Raw genomic sequence first — 16,291 nt, 5'->3', positions numbered from 1 at the left:
CAAAATGCGTGGAATATAGCCACGCTGCCTAAATCTGTGCATCATGTCATTCAGTTGGGCTTCTCTGACAGTGTCATCGGTATTGTTTCTCATAACTCTAAGTAGTTGTGAGACCGGCAGATTATCCATTAAGGCAGGGGGATGGAAACTACTAGTTAACAATGCAGTGTTCCTATCCGTGGGTTTCCTAAAGAGAGTGGTAGTAAAAGCCCTCCCAGTGTGTCCAATGGTAATGTCCAAAAAGTTGACATACTCAGCTGAAATCTCAAATGTAAATTAAATCGGGCTGTCTAAATTGTTTAACTGATCAATCATAGCGATGAAGGACTCACGTGTGCCAAGCCAAACCACAAGTATATCATCTATAAACCTTTTGTAAATCTTAATATTCTGTCCAAACTCTGCCAATATATGTCTTTGTTCAAATACCGTCATATACATATTAGCATAAGAAGGTGCGAGGTTAGACCCCATTGCGGTCCCCGAAACCTGGTAGTAATACTCGTTTTTATACTGAAAATGATTGAGTCCTAACACAAGATTAGTTAACTCAAGTATATATTCAGTTGGTATTCCCTTAGTGGGTTCAAGAGAAATCAATTCTCTTAATGCCCCCAGGCCTTCAGAATGAGGTATCACGGTGTGCAAAGATTGTACATCCATTGTGGCAAGCAATATATTTTCAGGGAGATCCTGATAAGATTTCAGGTGTTCCAATAGGTCACTAGTGTCACGAATGTAACTCGGACTTTTAATGACATATGGTTGTAGTAGAGAATCAATAAACTGTGCTATTGGTTGCAGCAGTGATCCTTCAGCCGCTATAATCGGCCGTCCTGGCGGACTATGTAAGGTTTTATGTATTTTGGGTAATGTGTAAATTATTGGGCAACTGGGTTTTTCAACTGTCATATATTCAAATAAATCTACATCAATCCATTGATTGTCTAGACCCCTCTTGAGACAAGCGTCAATTTGACTTTTAACTTGTGTCAAAGGGTTGTTCCTAACTCTCCTGTAAGTTAATTCATCTGTAAGTTGACGATTGATCTCTGTATCATAATCCACCCAGTCCTGTACGACAACTGCTCCACCCTTATCCGCTGGACGAATCACTAGATTCGGATTGGAGCGCAATTTTTTTAAGTGCTTGTCGCTCATCAGAGGGTAGGTTGTCGTACAGTCTGGGTGGTTTGATGGAACGGGTGTCCTTAGTAACCATTCTAAGAAAGGTTTTTAAACTTGAATTAGTCGAAGGGGGATCAAACCTAGAGTGTTTCTTAAACTGTGTCTTAGGTTTAGTACTATCTTTACCCGCAAAGTACTCTCTGAGGCGTAAATTTCTACCAAATCTATACTGGTCAACAGTTGTCTCAAATGGTTTGTGTGGAAAGAATGGTACAAAGGACAAACCCCGTGCTAATAGACGTATTTCAGCGTGATCTAATACCGTAGAGGAAAGGTTAAATACAGAACTCAAGTCCGATTCCTGCGGCCCTGTCTTTTTATAACCGCCCCTCCTCGTGTATGGGCGGTGCCTCTTGCGGTGCCCACTGGGGGTGTGGTCCTGGAATCGGCCCCTGAATCTAAAAAATGTTGATCACCTGTTTAGCTATCTGAGAGATCAGTCTCTGATGTAGAGATAGTGGAGCCCTGCTCCCTAGAGAAATATTGGCGTCGCTGCTGTCTATATGGACGTGTTTATCTGTGGAGAATTGGTTATTGTTGCCAAGTAACCAACAATATACCGTATGCGTCTGATAGTCTGTCACTGTAGTTAATTTCTTCCTTTTAAAGGAAGTTCCTTACGATAGGAATCAACTTGAGTTTGTAGTCTATCAAGCCAACTAGAATTCTTATCCTCCCTAAGAGTAGGGATAGACGTGATCTCAAGTTGCTCTATCTCACTTTTAACCTTTTTGAGCTCATTGCTAGCTTCTTCGACTACCAGCACAAGGAGATCAAGGGAACATTTATTTAATATCCCGCACCATTTGGTGCAGAACACTGGATTACTACGATTTAATGTCGGGATGTTGTTAATCCTAAATCCCCGAGGAATTAATTTACGACGATGGTATTCGGACACGAATTGACCGTGCAACTGGAGGTCAACCTCACGTCGTCTAAGCTTTAACAACCTGTAGAAGACATCAGCTGACGTCTCTGCAGGTAGAGTGGACTTTGAGGCACTATCAAACAATACCTTCTCAATCTCATCGTCAGTAAACGAGACTGTCCCTTGCTCAGATTGTGCTAGAAGTCCCTCATCGAACAGACATGTTGCTCCTTGGGCCATAATATAGTAAATCACAATCAAAGTGACAAGAACATAAACATTAAATCCTGATACAGAAAGTCTCTAGATTGACATTATACATTCACATATAAGAAAAAAGGCAAAAGTAGGTGACGGGTGTCAGGAAAAGAATGACAGTAAAATACTGGCAGTCCATAATATCCAAGGGAGTCCTGCACTCACATCCGTGTGTGGTCAACTGCGGGGTGCACCCAGTAGAATCCACACAATCACGGTGGATCCACACATATAGTCGTAGTTCCAGTTTCCTGGGGGGCACTCTCCTTCACAAATCAAATCCAATCTTATTTTCTTAGATCATAATCGGCTTTATTGGGTCGATGTTTCGGCTCAACAAGCAGAGCCTTTATCAAGACAAGCCATACATATTTTCATATTGCAAAAAAGTCATAACTTGTCCAAATAACAGATACATGAAATAAATAAATGCAATCAGTCTCACGGGCCCAATCAGAAATTCACCACTAAAGTGCAATGTGCAAAATGAAGAAAGTGCCAGGAATAATGCTACCAAGCATATAAATATATATCTTGGATACCAGGTAGGGTGAGAGAGTACTTAGCGGGTAAAGATAGTACTAAACCTAAGACACAGTTTAAGAAACACTCTAGGTTTGATCCCCCTTCGACTAATTCAAGTTTTAAAACCTTTCTTAGAATGGTTACTAAGGACACCCGTTCCATCAAACCACCCAGACTGTACGACAACCTACCCTCTGATGAGCGACAAGCACTTAAAAAATTGCGCTCCAATCCGATTCTAGTGATTCGTCCAGCGGATAAGGGTGGAGCAGTTGTCGTACAGGACTGGGTGGATAATGATACAGAGATCAATCGTCAACTTACAGATGAATTAACCTACAGGAGAGTTAGGAACAACCCTTTGACACAAGTTAAAAGTCAAATTGACGCTTGTCTCAAGAGGGGTCTAGACAATCAATGGATTGATGTAGATTTATTTGAATATATGACAGTTGAAAAACCCAGTTGCCCAATAATTTACACATTACCCAAAATACATAAAACCTTACATAGTCCGCCAGGACGGCCGATTATAGCGGCTGAAGGATCACTGCTGCAACCAATAGCACAGTTTATTGATTCTCTACTACAACCATATGTCATTAAAAGTCCGAGTTACATTCGTGACACTAGTGACCTATTGGAACACCTGAAATCTTATCAGGATCTCCCTGAAAATATATTGCTTGCCACAATGGATGTACAATCTTTGTACACCGTGATACCTCATTCTGAAGGCCTGGGGGCATTAAGAGAATTGATTTCTCTTGAACCCACTAAGGGAATACCAACTGAATATATACTTGAGTTAACTAATCTTGTGTTAGGACTCAATAATTTTCAGTATAAAAACGAGTATAACTACCAGATTTCGGGGACCGCAATGGGGTCTAACCTCGCACCTTCTTATGCTAATATGTATATGACGGTATTTGAACAAAGACATATATTGGCAGAGTTTGGACAGAATATTAAGATTTACAAAAGGTTTATAGATGATATACTTGTGGTTTGGCTTGGCACACGTGAGTCCTTCATCGCTATGATTGATCAGTTAAACAATTTAGACAGCCCGATTAAATTTACATTTGAGATTTCAGCTGAGTATGTCAACTTTTTGGACATTACCATTGGACACACTGGGGGGCTTTTACTACCACGCTCTTTAGGAAACCCACGGATAGGAACACTACATTGTTAAACTAGTAGTTTCCATCCCCCTGCCTTAATGGATAATCTGCCGGTCTCACAACTACTTAGAGTTATGAGAAACAATACCGATGACACTGTCAGAGAAGCCCAACTGAATGACATGATGCACAGATTTAGGCAGCGTGGCTATATTCCACGCATTTTGGGAAAATGTCTGCGTAAAGCACGTAACATATATTTGCGCAAGGTTTGATTTATTGTTTAATCTGTCCTTGCGGCCTGTACTATGTGGGACTTACATCTAGATGTTTTAAAGACCGGATGGCAAATCATAGGACCACTATACGAGCTGCTATTCAAACTGGATCTTCTGACAAACCTGTAGCAAGACATTATTTGGAAAATAGGCACCAGGTAGCGAACCTTAAATGTATGCTTTTGGATTGGATTTCCCCTCTACCTAATGGGGGTGATAGGATATTGGCTTTAAAAAATAAAGAAAGCTTTTGGATCAGTATGCTTGATACTGTTGCCCCGAGGGGCCTTAATGAATACAACACCATGAACATTTTCCTGTGATGTGTCCATGATATATTTTTTTCTTTTCAGGCATGGACTCATGGTATTATTGTCCATGAGTGTTTTCTGATACAGATTATATAATTGTTTTAATTGTGTGTTTAATGTATTTATTTATGTATTGTGTTGTAATTTGTTTATGTTGATTGTAAGTCTACACTCACGGGCCTGATTAGATACACCTATATATGTTTGTATACCTATATGTACCTTTAGCCTATGGGTATGAGACCTTGACATATCAGCTTCTGATGCATACTATGATTGAAAATATGTATAGGATTCTGTGGACTGGTCATGTGAGTTCTTCTTTATTCCCGCCCCGTGGATCTTTACCCGTCTCTGGTGTAGGGTCTGGGGGTGCTCCCAGTACAGTCTGTTTATGGTGAGTTCTATTTAGCCCACACCGCGGGTATTATATGTTGCTGTGGCATGCTTCCTGCTGTTTATTTTCCCTGTATCGTGATCCGCGGTACGACGTTGCTAAGCAACGACTGCAATGACTGTTGGGTCCTTCCGGCTGGTGGAACGCACCCGGCGCATAACTTCCGGGTAATGGAACGCAGCCGGCGCATGACTTCCGGGTAATGGAACGCACGCCGCTCGGACGAGCGGCGGCATTAAGCTCCCCTTCACAGGTTCTATTATATTTGATCTGGCGGTATTGCTGTGGGCTCTGCGAATATGAATATCTATTGGGGACTGAGCATATTCCTCTCTTTAACATGGGAATAGGGTGATTTACCAGTGTATCTGGGTTGATTGCACTTCCGGTTTTGTACTCCTATAAGGCATGCAGTGCTCTTTAGGAAACACACAGTCGCACTGAATGGACGTCCATCTTTTGCCTCCAGTGGTAAGAGTTACTATTGCCCTCTTCTGATGAATATAGTTTTGATTGTTTTTGTTTGATATCAGGTTAGGTTTATCTTTGAGATTTTTCATGATGCATTACTCATATTACAGAGGGTTTATTGACTGATGTGCCCCTATATGGATAATTGCACAGGAGTTATGTGTGAAGTAAGTAGAATCCTTTATTAAACTTGATGAACTCAGGTGTTACCTAGTACTACACCTGACTTTCATTATGTTGGGAACTTGTAATATATATTTGTTGTCACCCTAATAGGGCTCATATGCCGATTTGGCAGTCTGTCTTTTCACAGTATTGTACGGTTGAGTTATTTCATCCTAGTAAGTATGCTACCAGTACCCTTTTGGTGATTGGTCCTTGTTGGGTTACTTTTCTTCACCCTACCTGGTATCCAAGATATATGTTTATATGCTTGGTAGCATTATTCCTGGCACTTTCTTCATTTTGCACGTTGCACTTTAGTGGTGAATTTCTGATTGGGCCCGTGAGACTGATTGCATTTATTTATTTCATGTATCTGTTATTTGGACAGGTTATGACTTTTTTGCAATATGAAAATATGTATGGCTTGTCTTGATAAAGGCTCTGCTTGTTGAGCCGAAACGTCGACCCAATAAAGCCGATTATGATCTAAGAAAATACGATTGGATTTGATTTGTGAAGGAGAGTGCCCCCCAGGAAACTGGAACTACGACTATATGTGTGGATCCACCGTGATTGTGTGGATTCTACTGGGTGCACCCCGCAGTTGACCACACACGGATGTGAGTGCAGGACTCCCTTGGATATATTTATATTTATATTTTGTGGCAGAAATGTGCTCCAATTAGATAAGGAGACCACAAGAAGACTTACTGCTGAAGCGCACTGGTTGGGCAAAGTTCACTGTGTGGAATCGAGGCGTTTCCCCATTCCTACTGCGACCGTGTCTTGTCTCCACACTTTCCTTTCCATGAAACGCTCTCTGGTCCCCAGCCAGACCTAAAATAATATAAAGGGACAGATAATACAAAAATAAGAATTTACTCACCGGTAATTCTATTTCTCGTAGTCCGTAGTGGATGCTGGGTAATCCGTAAGGACCATGGGGAATAGACGGGCTCCGCAGGAGACTGGGCACTCTAAAAGAAAGATTAGGTACTATCTGGTGTGCACTGACTCCTCCCTCTATGCCCCTCCTCCAGACCTCAGTTAGGGAAACTGTGCCCGGAAGAGCTGACACTACAAGGAAAGGATTTGGAATCCAGGGTAAGACTCATACCAGCCACACCAATCACACTGTACAACTTGTGATAACCATACCCAGTTAACAGTATGAATAACAACTGAGCCTCACTGAACAGATGGTTCATAACAATAACCCTTTAGTTAAACAATAACTATATACAAGTATTGCAGACAATCCGCACTTGGGACGGGCTCCCAGCATCCACTACGGACTACGAGAAATAGAATTACCGGTGAGTAAATTCTTATTTTCTCTGACGTCCTAGTGGATGCTGGGTACTCCGTAAGGACCATGGGGATTATACCAAAGCTCCCAAACGGGCGGGAGAGTGCGGATGACTCTGCAGCACCGAATGAGCAAACTCAAGGTCCTCCTCAGCCAGGGTATCAAACTTATAGAATTTTGCAAACGTGTTTGACCCCGACAAGGTAGCAGCTCGGCAAAGTTGTAATGCCGAGACCCCTTGGGCAGCCGCCCAAGAAGAGCCCCCTTCCTCGTGGAATGGGCTTTTACTGATTTAGGATGCGGCAGTCCAGCCGCAGAATGTGCAAGGTGAATCGTGCTACAGATCCAGCGAGCAAGAGTCTGCTTAGAAGCAGGAGCACCCAGCTTGTTGGGTGCATGCAGGAGAACAGCGAGTCAGTATTTTCTGACTCTAGCCGTCCTGGAAACATAGATTTTCAGGGCCCGGACTACATCCAGCAACTTGGAAGCCTCCAAGTCCCGAGTAGCCGCAGGCACCACAATAGGTTGGTTCAAATGAAACGCTGATACCACCTTAGGGAGAAATTGGGGACGAGTCCTCAATTCCGCCCTGTCCCTATGGAAGATCAGATAAGGGCTTTCACACGACAAAGCCGCCAATTCTGACACACGCCTAGTCGAAGCCAAGGCCAAATATATATATGACCACTTTCCACGTGAGATACTTCAACTCCACGTTCTGAAGTGGCTCAAAACAATGTGATTTTAGGAAATCCAACACTACGTTGAGATCCCAAGGTGCCACTGGAGGCACAAAAAAGGGGCTGAATATGCAGCACTCCCTTAACAACGTCTGAACTTCAGGCAGCGTCTTTCCTAGCCTTGAACAGCGTAGGAATCACTTCATCTGGAACGCCCTTTTCCGGTAGGTTCCGGCGTTCAACCGCCAAGCCTTCAAACGCAGCCGCGGTAAGTCTTGGAACAGACAGGGCCCCTGCAGTAACAGGTCCTGTCTGAGAGACAGAGGCCATGGGTCCTCCGAGATCATTTCTTGTAGTTCCGGGTACCAAGTTCTTCTTGGCCAATCCGGAACTACGAGTATAGTTCTTACTCCTCTTACTTACTATCCTCAGTACCTTGGGTATGAGAGGAAGAGGAGGGAACACAAACCGACTGGTACACCCACGGTGTCACTAGTGCGTCCACAGCTATCGCCTGAGGGTCTCTTGACCTGGAGCAATACTATTTTAGCTTTTGTTGAGGCGGGACGCCATCATGTCCACCTGTGGCCGTTCCCAACGGTTCACAATCTGCGTGAAGACTTCTGGATGAAGTCCCCACTCTCCCGGGTGGAGGTCGTGCCCGCTGAGGAAGTCTGCTTCCTAGTTTTCCACACCCGGAATGAACACTGCTGACAGTGTTAGCACGTGATACTCCGCCCATCGGAGAATCCTTGTGGCTTCTGCCAACGCCATCCTGCTTCTTGTGCCGCCTTGTCGGTTTACATGGGCGACCGCCGTGATGTTGTCTGACTGAATCAGCACCGGCTGGTTTTGAAGCAAGGGTTCTGCTTGCCTTAGGGCATTGTAAATGGCCCTTAGGTCCAGAATATAAGTGTGTAGGGAAGTCTCCTGACTCGACCATTGTCCTTTGAAGTTTCTTCCCTGAGTGACTGCTCCCCAACCTCGGAGGCTTGCATCCGTGGTCACCAGGACCCAGTCCTGAATGCCGAATCTGCGGCCCTCGAGAAGATGAGCACTTTGCAGCCACCACAGCAGAGACACCCTGGCCCCCGGGGACAGGGTGATCAGCCGATGCATCTGAAGATGCGATCCTCACTTGTCTAACAGGTCCCACTGAAAGTTCCTTGCAAGGAACCTGCCGAAGGGAATTGCTTCGAAAGAAGCTACCATCTTTTCCAGGATTCGCATGCAATGATGCACCGACACCTGTTTTGGTTGCAGGAGGTCTCTGACCAGAGATGACAACTCCTTGGCCTTCTCCTCAGGGAGAAACACCTTCTACTGTTCTGTGTCCAGAAACATGCCCAATATCGGCAAACGCGTCATAGTAACCAGCTGCGACTTTGGGATATTCAGAATCCAGCCGTGCTGTTGTAGCACTTCCTGAGATAGTGCTACTCCGATCAACGACTGCTCCTTGGACCTCGCCTTTATAAGGAGATCGTCCAAGTACGGGATAATTATAACTCCCTTCTTTCGAAGGAGTATCATAATTTTGGCCATTACCTTGGAACACACCCTCGGTGCCGTGGACAGACCAAACGGCAACGTCTGGAATTGGTAATGGCAGTTCTGTACCACAACCTTGAGGTACTCCTGGTGAGGTGGGTAAATGGGGACATGTAGGTAAGCATCCATGATGTCCAGTGACACCATAATATCCCCCTCTTCCAGGCTTGCAATAACCGCCCTGAGCGATTCTATTTTGAACTTGAACTTCCTTATATAAGTGTTCAAGGATTTCAAATTTAGAAACCGTCTGGTTTCGGTATCACAAACATTGTGGAATAGTAACCTCGTCCCTGTTGAAGGAGAGGAACTTTGATTATCACCTGCTGGAGGTACAGCTTGTGAATTGCCGCCAGTACTACCTCCCTTTCCTTGGGAGTAGCAGGCAAGGCTGATTTGAGGTAACGGCGAGGGGGAGACGTCTCGAACTCCAGCTTGTATCCCTGAGATACCTGTAGAACCCAGAGATCCACCCGTGAGCGAACCCACTGGTCGCTGAAGTTCCGGAGACGGGCCCCCACCGCACCTGTGGAGCCCCAGCGTCATGCGGTGGACTTAGTGGAAGCAGGGGAGGATATTTGTTCCTGGGAACTGGCTGTCTGGTGCAGCTTTTTCCCTCTACCCCTGACTCTGGGTAGAAAGGACGCGCCTCTGACCCGCTTGCCTTTCTGAGGCCGAAAGGACTGTACTTGATAATACGGTGCTTTCTTAGGCTGTGAGGGGACCTGAGGTAAAAAGGTCGACTTCCCAGCTGTTGCTGTGGACACGAGGTCCGAGAGACCGTCCCCAAACAATTCCTCACCCTTATAAGGCAAAACTTCCATGTGCCTTTTAGAATCAGCATCACCTGTCCACTGCCGAGTCCATAATACTCTCCTGGCAGAAATGGACATTGCATTAATTCTAGATGCCAGCCGGCAAATGTCCCTCTGTGCATCTCTCATATATAAGACTACGTCTTTAATATGCTCTATGGTTAGCAATATAGTGTCCCTGTCCAGGGAATCAATGTTATCAGACAGGGATCAAGACCACGCTGCTGCAGCACTACACATCCATGCTGAAGCAATAGCAGGTCTCAGTATAGTACCTGAGTGTGTATACACAGACTTCAGGATAGCCTCCTGCTTTCTATCTGCAGGCTCTTTTAAGGCGGCCGTATCCTGAGAAGGCAGTGCCACCTTTTTTGATAAGCGTGTGAGCGCCTTGTCCACCTTAGGGGATGTCTCCCAGCGTAACCTATCCGTTGGCGGGAAAGGGTACGCCATTAGTAACCGCTTAGAAATTACTAGTTTCTTTTCTGGGGAACCCCACGCTTCTTCACACAATTCATTTAACTCATCAGATGGGGGAAAAGTCACTGGCTGCTTTTTCTCCCCAAACATAATACCCTTTTTTGTGGTAACCGGGTTAATGTCAGAAATGTGCAACACATTTTTCATTGCCGTAATCATGTATCGGATGGCCCTAGTGGATTGTATATTTGTCTCATCCTTGTCGACACTGGAGTCAGACTCTGTGTCGACATCTGTGTCTGCCATCTGAGGTAGCGGGCGTTTTTGAGCCCCTGACGGCCTCTGAGATGCCTGGGCAGGCGCGGGCAGAGATGCCGGCTGTCCCAAAGCTGCGTCATCGAACCTTTTATGCAAGGAGTTGACACGGTCGGTTAATACCTTCCACATATCCATCCACTCAGGTGTCGGCCCCGCAGGGGGCGACATCACACTTATCGGCACCTGCTCCGCCTCCACGTAAGCGTCCTCATCAAACATGTCGACACAGCCGTACCGACACACAGCACACACACAGGGAATGCTCTGACTGAGGACAGGACCCCACAAAGTCCTTTGGGGAGACAGAGAGTGAGTATGCCAGCACACACCACAGCGCTATATAATCAGGGATTTACACTAACACAAAGTGATTTTTCCCTATAGCTGCTTTACATGTACAGTTTGCGCCTAAATTTAGTGCCCCCCCTCTCTTTTTTACCCTTTGAGCCTGGAAACTGCAGGGGAGAGCCTGGGGAGCTGTCTTCCAGCGGAGCCGTTTAGAGAAAATAGCGCCAGTGTGCTGAGGGAGATAGCCCCGCCCCCTTCACGGCGGACTTCTCCGGCTCTTATATTAATATTATGGCAGGGGATTTTTGCACATATATATATAGTTTTCTAGACTATATTATGTGCTGTTTGCCAATGTAAGGTACTCTAATTGCAGCCCAGGGCGCCCCCCCCCAGCGCCCTGCACCCATCAGTGACCGGAGTATGTGGTGTGCATAGGGAGCAATTGCGCACAGCTGCAGTGCTGTGCGCTACCTTAATGAAGACCGGAGTCTTCAGCCGCCGATTTCCAGGATGTTCTTCTTGCTTCTGGCTCTGCAAGGAGGACGGCAGCGCGGCTCCGGGACCGGACGGCCGAGCCTGTGTTCGATCCCTCTGGAGCTAATGGTGTCCAGTAGCCTAGAAGCCCAAGCTAGCTGCAAGCAGGTAGGTTCGCTTCTCTCCCCTAAGTCCCTCGTAGCAGTGAGTCTGTTGCCAGCAGATCTCACTGAAAATAAAAAACCTAACAAATACTTTCTTTACTAGAAGCTCAGGAGAGTCCCTAGTGTGCAACCAGCTCGAGCCGGGCACAGATTCTAACTGAGGTCTGGAGGAGGGGCATAGAGGGAGGAGCCAGTGCACACCAGATAGTACCTAATCTTTCTTTTAGAGTGCCCAGTCTCCTGCGGAGCCCGTCTATTCCCCATGGTCCTTACGGAGTACCCAGCATCCACTAGGACGTCAGAGAAATGTATTTCATAATTTTCTTTATGAATGTCATACAGGACTATAAATGTTCACATAAAATCACTTTTGATACATCCCTGGCAATCTTACTAGTGTTTCCTCACCACTGAGGAAAATATGTCCTTTACATAACACTAAGCTAACATTAGCTCAGTTTTTTTTTCACCTAGGCGAAAAAACAGCTTTCCGCTATTTTTAGAGCAATGGGGATTCGGCCTATGCAATAGCAGGGCTGGATGTTCGTCTAGGTGAATAATGCAGCAGGGGCGGAAAACATGTGGATTGGCATTTTTCACCAATACCTTTTCAAAAAAAAAAAGTGAAAAGGCATTGGCAAAAATGCCTTCAAAACGGACAAAAACGTCCCTAATTGAACACTCAGTGGGCGAATTCATTAGCTCTGAAATGAGCTGAGCTAATTGCATATCCCCCATAGTCTCCTAGCTCAATAGGACGTGGCAAAAAAAAAAGAATGGGCACATATTAGTTTGCCTTAAGGCCCGTACACACTAGGCAATTTTATAAGCGATATCACTGATTTTTTACCCTCCTGAGCGATCTTGTTTACAGTGCATAGATCTTGCCCAGTGCATATGCTGCTGACGTTAACAACCCCCTCCTCTGTCGTCTGTACATGCAGCTCAATCTGATAATATTGTCGGATGCTGCACGAGGGGAAACACTAGGCCAGCCGTGGCCAACCTGTGGGCTCTTGAGCCGCATGCGGCTCTTTCTTTATTCAAATGTGGCTCCTGACACTCAGTGACCTGACCACAACAGATCATGGAAACTGGTGCACTCCAACTAGACACACAGCAGCACTACAGCGACTGAAAACTGGGGAGCCAGATACTGGGCTGTAGTGACATATGAGGGTGGGCTGGAGTGACACAAGGGGGAGCTGGCTGGAGTGACAAAGGATAATCCTGGCAGGAGAGACATAATGGGGAGCTGACTGGAGTGACACAGGAGGGTGCTGACTGGAGTGACACATTGACACATGGGGGAGCTGGCTGGAGTGACACATGGAGGAGCTGAAGTGTATTATGTAAATATGGCTTTTTCAGTATATTTTATGTGGATCTGGATTTTTTAATTATTTTATGTGGAAGTGTCTTTTTCAATGTATTTATGTTGATTCTGGCTTTAAAATGTATTTTATGTTGATCTGGCATTTTCATTGTGTTTATACCATGGGGCGTGGCCTAGCAGGCACAAGGTCACACCCCATTTTTGCACACGCGCCTTCGGCTTGATGTCGGCTCTTTGACGTACCTAACAAGATTTTTTGGCTCTTTGTCTCTGACTGGTTGGCCACCCCTGCACTAGGCGATATCGCTCCTGGAGCGAATTGCCTAGTGTGTACGGGCCTTAACACTACTACTGTTACTACTGGTGGCTTATTACCATACATTACTACTAAGTGGTAAAATACAGTGAATACGCTGTTCTCCCTTAGAAGCAGTATATTCCAGGCAATACAAGCACAACATTTAGGAAGCCAAAATGGTTAGGTTTGTACCGCCAGTCATCCTGGAATAAATTACATCTCAGGTAGAATTGTTAAATAATTGTGTTGGGGCTTTCATATTTTCATTTGCACTTATTTTGTACCTGTGGGGTGATCTTAGAATTGGCTTGCTCCAGCTGAATATAGGAATGAATCGTTGTCTTTTATTTGAAGCATAAATGGAAGTCTTACATTTACTACTATACATACAATGTGTATGGCTTATAAATAAGCATAATTGCAGTCTTATTACTAGGAATCAGCGTTCGTGCTTAGCATATTTCTCACCAAATATTGATATATTAAAAGGGGTACTAGTGTTTGCAGCACAAACCACTAATATCGGTGGCCTATATTTGGAAAGCTGTTTTTGTAGCATATTATTGAGCATTGCTACTGCAGGAGTCAATTTATGGGGTATTAATGCTGTACATATTACTGGACATTATTTCTACTTGTAGATTACAAATAGTAATTTGCCGTTAGTAAGAGTAATGTCTAAGCATTATTACTACTGAAGTGCCGGCTACTGCTAATAGGCATCCAAGCCTCCGCTAAATGTGGTGTTTTATTTCAAAGGGGGCCTACAGAGGATCCCAAATAATAAGATTTTACTTACCGGTAAATCTATTTCTCGTAGTCCGTAGTGGATGCTGGGGACTCCGTAAGGACCATGGGGAATAGACGGGCTCCGCAGGAGACAGGGCACTTTAAGAAAGAATTAGGATACTGGTGTGCACTGACTCCTCCCTCTATGTCCCTCCTCCAGACCTCAGTTAAGGAAACTGTGCCCGGAAGAGCTGACAGTACAAGGAAAGGATTTTGGAATCCAGGGTAAGACTCATACCAGCCACACAAATCACACCGTATAACTCGTGATAAACTTACCCAGTTAACAGTACGAACAACAATAGAGCATCAGATAAACCTGATGCAACCATAACATTACCCTTATTTAAGCAATAACTATGTACAAGTATTGCAGAAGAAGTCCGAACTTGGGACGGGCGCCCAGCATCCACTACGGACTACGAGAAATAGATTTACCGGTAAGTAAAATCTTATTTTCTCTAACGTCCTAGTGGATGCTGGGGACTCCGTAAGGACCATGGGGATTATACCAAAGCTCCCAAACGGGCGGGAGAGTGCGGATGACTCTGCAGCACCGAATGAGCAAACACAAGGTCCTCCTCAGCCAAGGTATCAAACTTGTAGAACTTTGCAAAAGTGTTTGAACCTGACCAAGTAGCCGCTCGGCAAAGCTGTAATGCCGAGACCCCTCGGGCAGCCGCCCAAGAAGAGCCCACCTTCCTTGTGGAGTGGGCTTTTACTGATTTTGGAAGCGGCAATCCAGCCGCAGAATGAGCCTGCTGAATCGTGTTACAGATCCAGCGAGCAATAGTTTGCTTTGAAGCAGGAGCACCCAGCTTATTGGATGCATACAGGATAAACAGCGACTCAGTTTTCCTGACTCTAGCCGTTCTGGCTACATAAATCTTCAAAGCCCTGACTACATCCAGTAAATCGGAATCCTCCAAGTCACAAGTAGCCACAGGCACCACAATGGGTTGGTTCATATGAAAAGATGACACCACTTTTGGCAGAAAATGCGGACGAGTCCGCAATTCTGCCCTGTCCATATGGAAAACCAGATAGGGGCTTTTATGTGACAAAGCCGCAAATTCTGACACACGCCTAGCCGAAGCCAAGGCTAATAGCATGACCACCTTCCACGTGAGATATTTTAACTCCACGGTTTTAAGTGGTTCAAACCAGTGTGATTTCAGGAAACTCAACACCACGTTAAGATCCCAAGGTGCCACTGGAGGCACAAACGGGGGCTGAATATGCAGCACTCCCTTCACAAACGTCTGAACTTCAGGAAGAGAAGCCAGTTCTTTTTGAAAGAAAATGGATAGGGCCGAAATCTGCACCTTAATGGACCCCAATTTTAGGCCCAAAGTCACTCCTGACTGTAGGAAGTGAAGGAAACGGCCCAGCTGGAATTCCTCTGTAGGGGCATTCCTGGCCTCACACCAAGCAACATATTTTCGCCATATACGGTGATAATGTTTAGCCGTCACGTCCTTCCTAGCCTTTATCAGCGTAGGAATAACCTCATCCGGAATGCCTTTTTCTGCTAGGATCCGGCATTCAACCGCCATGCCTTCAAACGCAGCCGCGATAAGTCTTGGAACAGACAGGGCCCCTGCTGTAACAGATCCTGTCTTAGAGGTAGAGGCCATGGGTCCTCTGTGAGCATTTCTTGTAGCTCTGGATACCAAGTCCTTCTTGGCCAATCCGGAACAATAAGTATTGTTCTCACTCTTTTTCTTATGATTCTCAGTACCTTGGGTATGAGAGGAAGAGGAGGAAACACATAAACCGTCTGGAACACCCACGGTGTCACTAGTGCGTCTACAGCTATCGCCTGAGGGTCTCTTGACCTGGCGCAATACCTCTGTAGCTTTTTGTTGAGGCGGGATGCCATCATGTCCACCTGTGGCAGTTCCCATCGCCTTGCAATCTGCGTGAAGACTTCTTTTTTTTTTCCAAATATGTTTATTAAATACCTCCAAAACATGGTACAGAAATAAGGGGGGAAAAAAAAAACCGCATACATATCAGACATATCGACATCAAAGTAGGCAGATAAGAAAGGTAAAAGTACACAGCATATATGAGTAGGTGGAGGAAATTTTCCAATTTTCTAAAACAATCAACAAGAACAAATTGTAAACCACCAGAAGAGCGGCGGTCAGGCTATAATATATTGAGAATGGGACTGAATATGACTGACTAAAAACTGACACTAAATTCCGGCAGTTCAAATTAAGAAAAAGAAGAGGTAAAAAAAGAAC

General features: G+C 45.2%; 1 protein-coding gene across 3 annotated transcripts in view; it reads right to left on the bottom strand.

The window, feature by feature from the left end:
* The window catches only part of DGCR2 (DiGeorge syndrome critical region gene 2), a 235,362-nt gene that overhangs the window by 86,092 nt on the left and 132,979 nt on the right, over positions 1 to 16,291 (bottom strand). For all 3 annotated transcript variants that reach the window (XM_063964807.1, XM_063964808.1, XM_063912969.1), the window contains one exon: positions 6,306 to 6,431. In XM_063964807.1, coding sequence (XP_063820877.1) covers positions 6,306 to 6,431 — 126 coding nt within the window. The remainder of the gene's footprint in view (positions 1 to 6,305; positions 6,432 to 16,291) is intronic.

This window comes from Pseudophryne corroboree, chromosome 1 (assembly GCF_028390025.1).
Source record: "Pseudophryne corroboree isolate aPseCor3 chromosome 1, aPseCor3.hap2, whole genome shotgun sequence".
In the NCBI taxonomy this organism is placed as follows: Eukaryota; Metazoa; Chordata; class Amphibia; order Anura; family Myobatrachidae; genus Pseudophryne; species Pseudophryne corroboree.
Note: the sequence above shows the minus strand (reverse complement) of the source record. Positions and strands in the feature narration are given on the sequence as shown.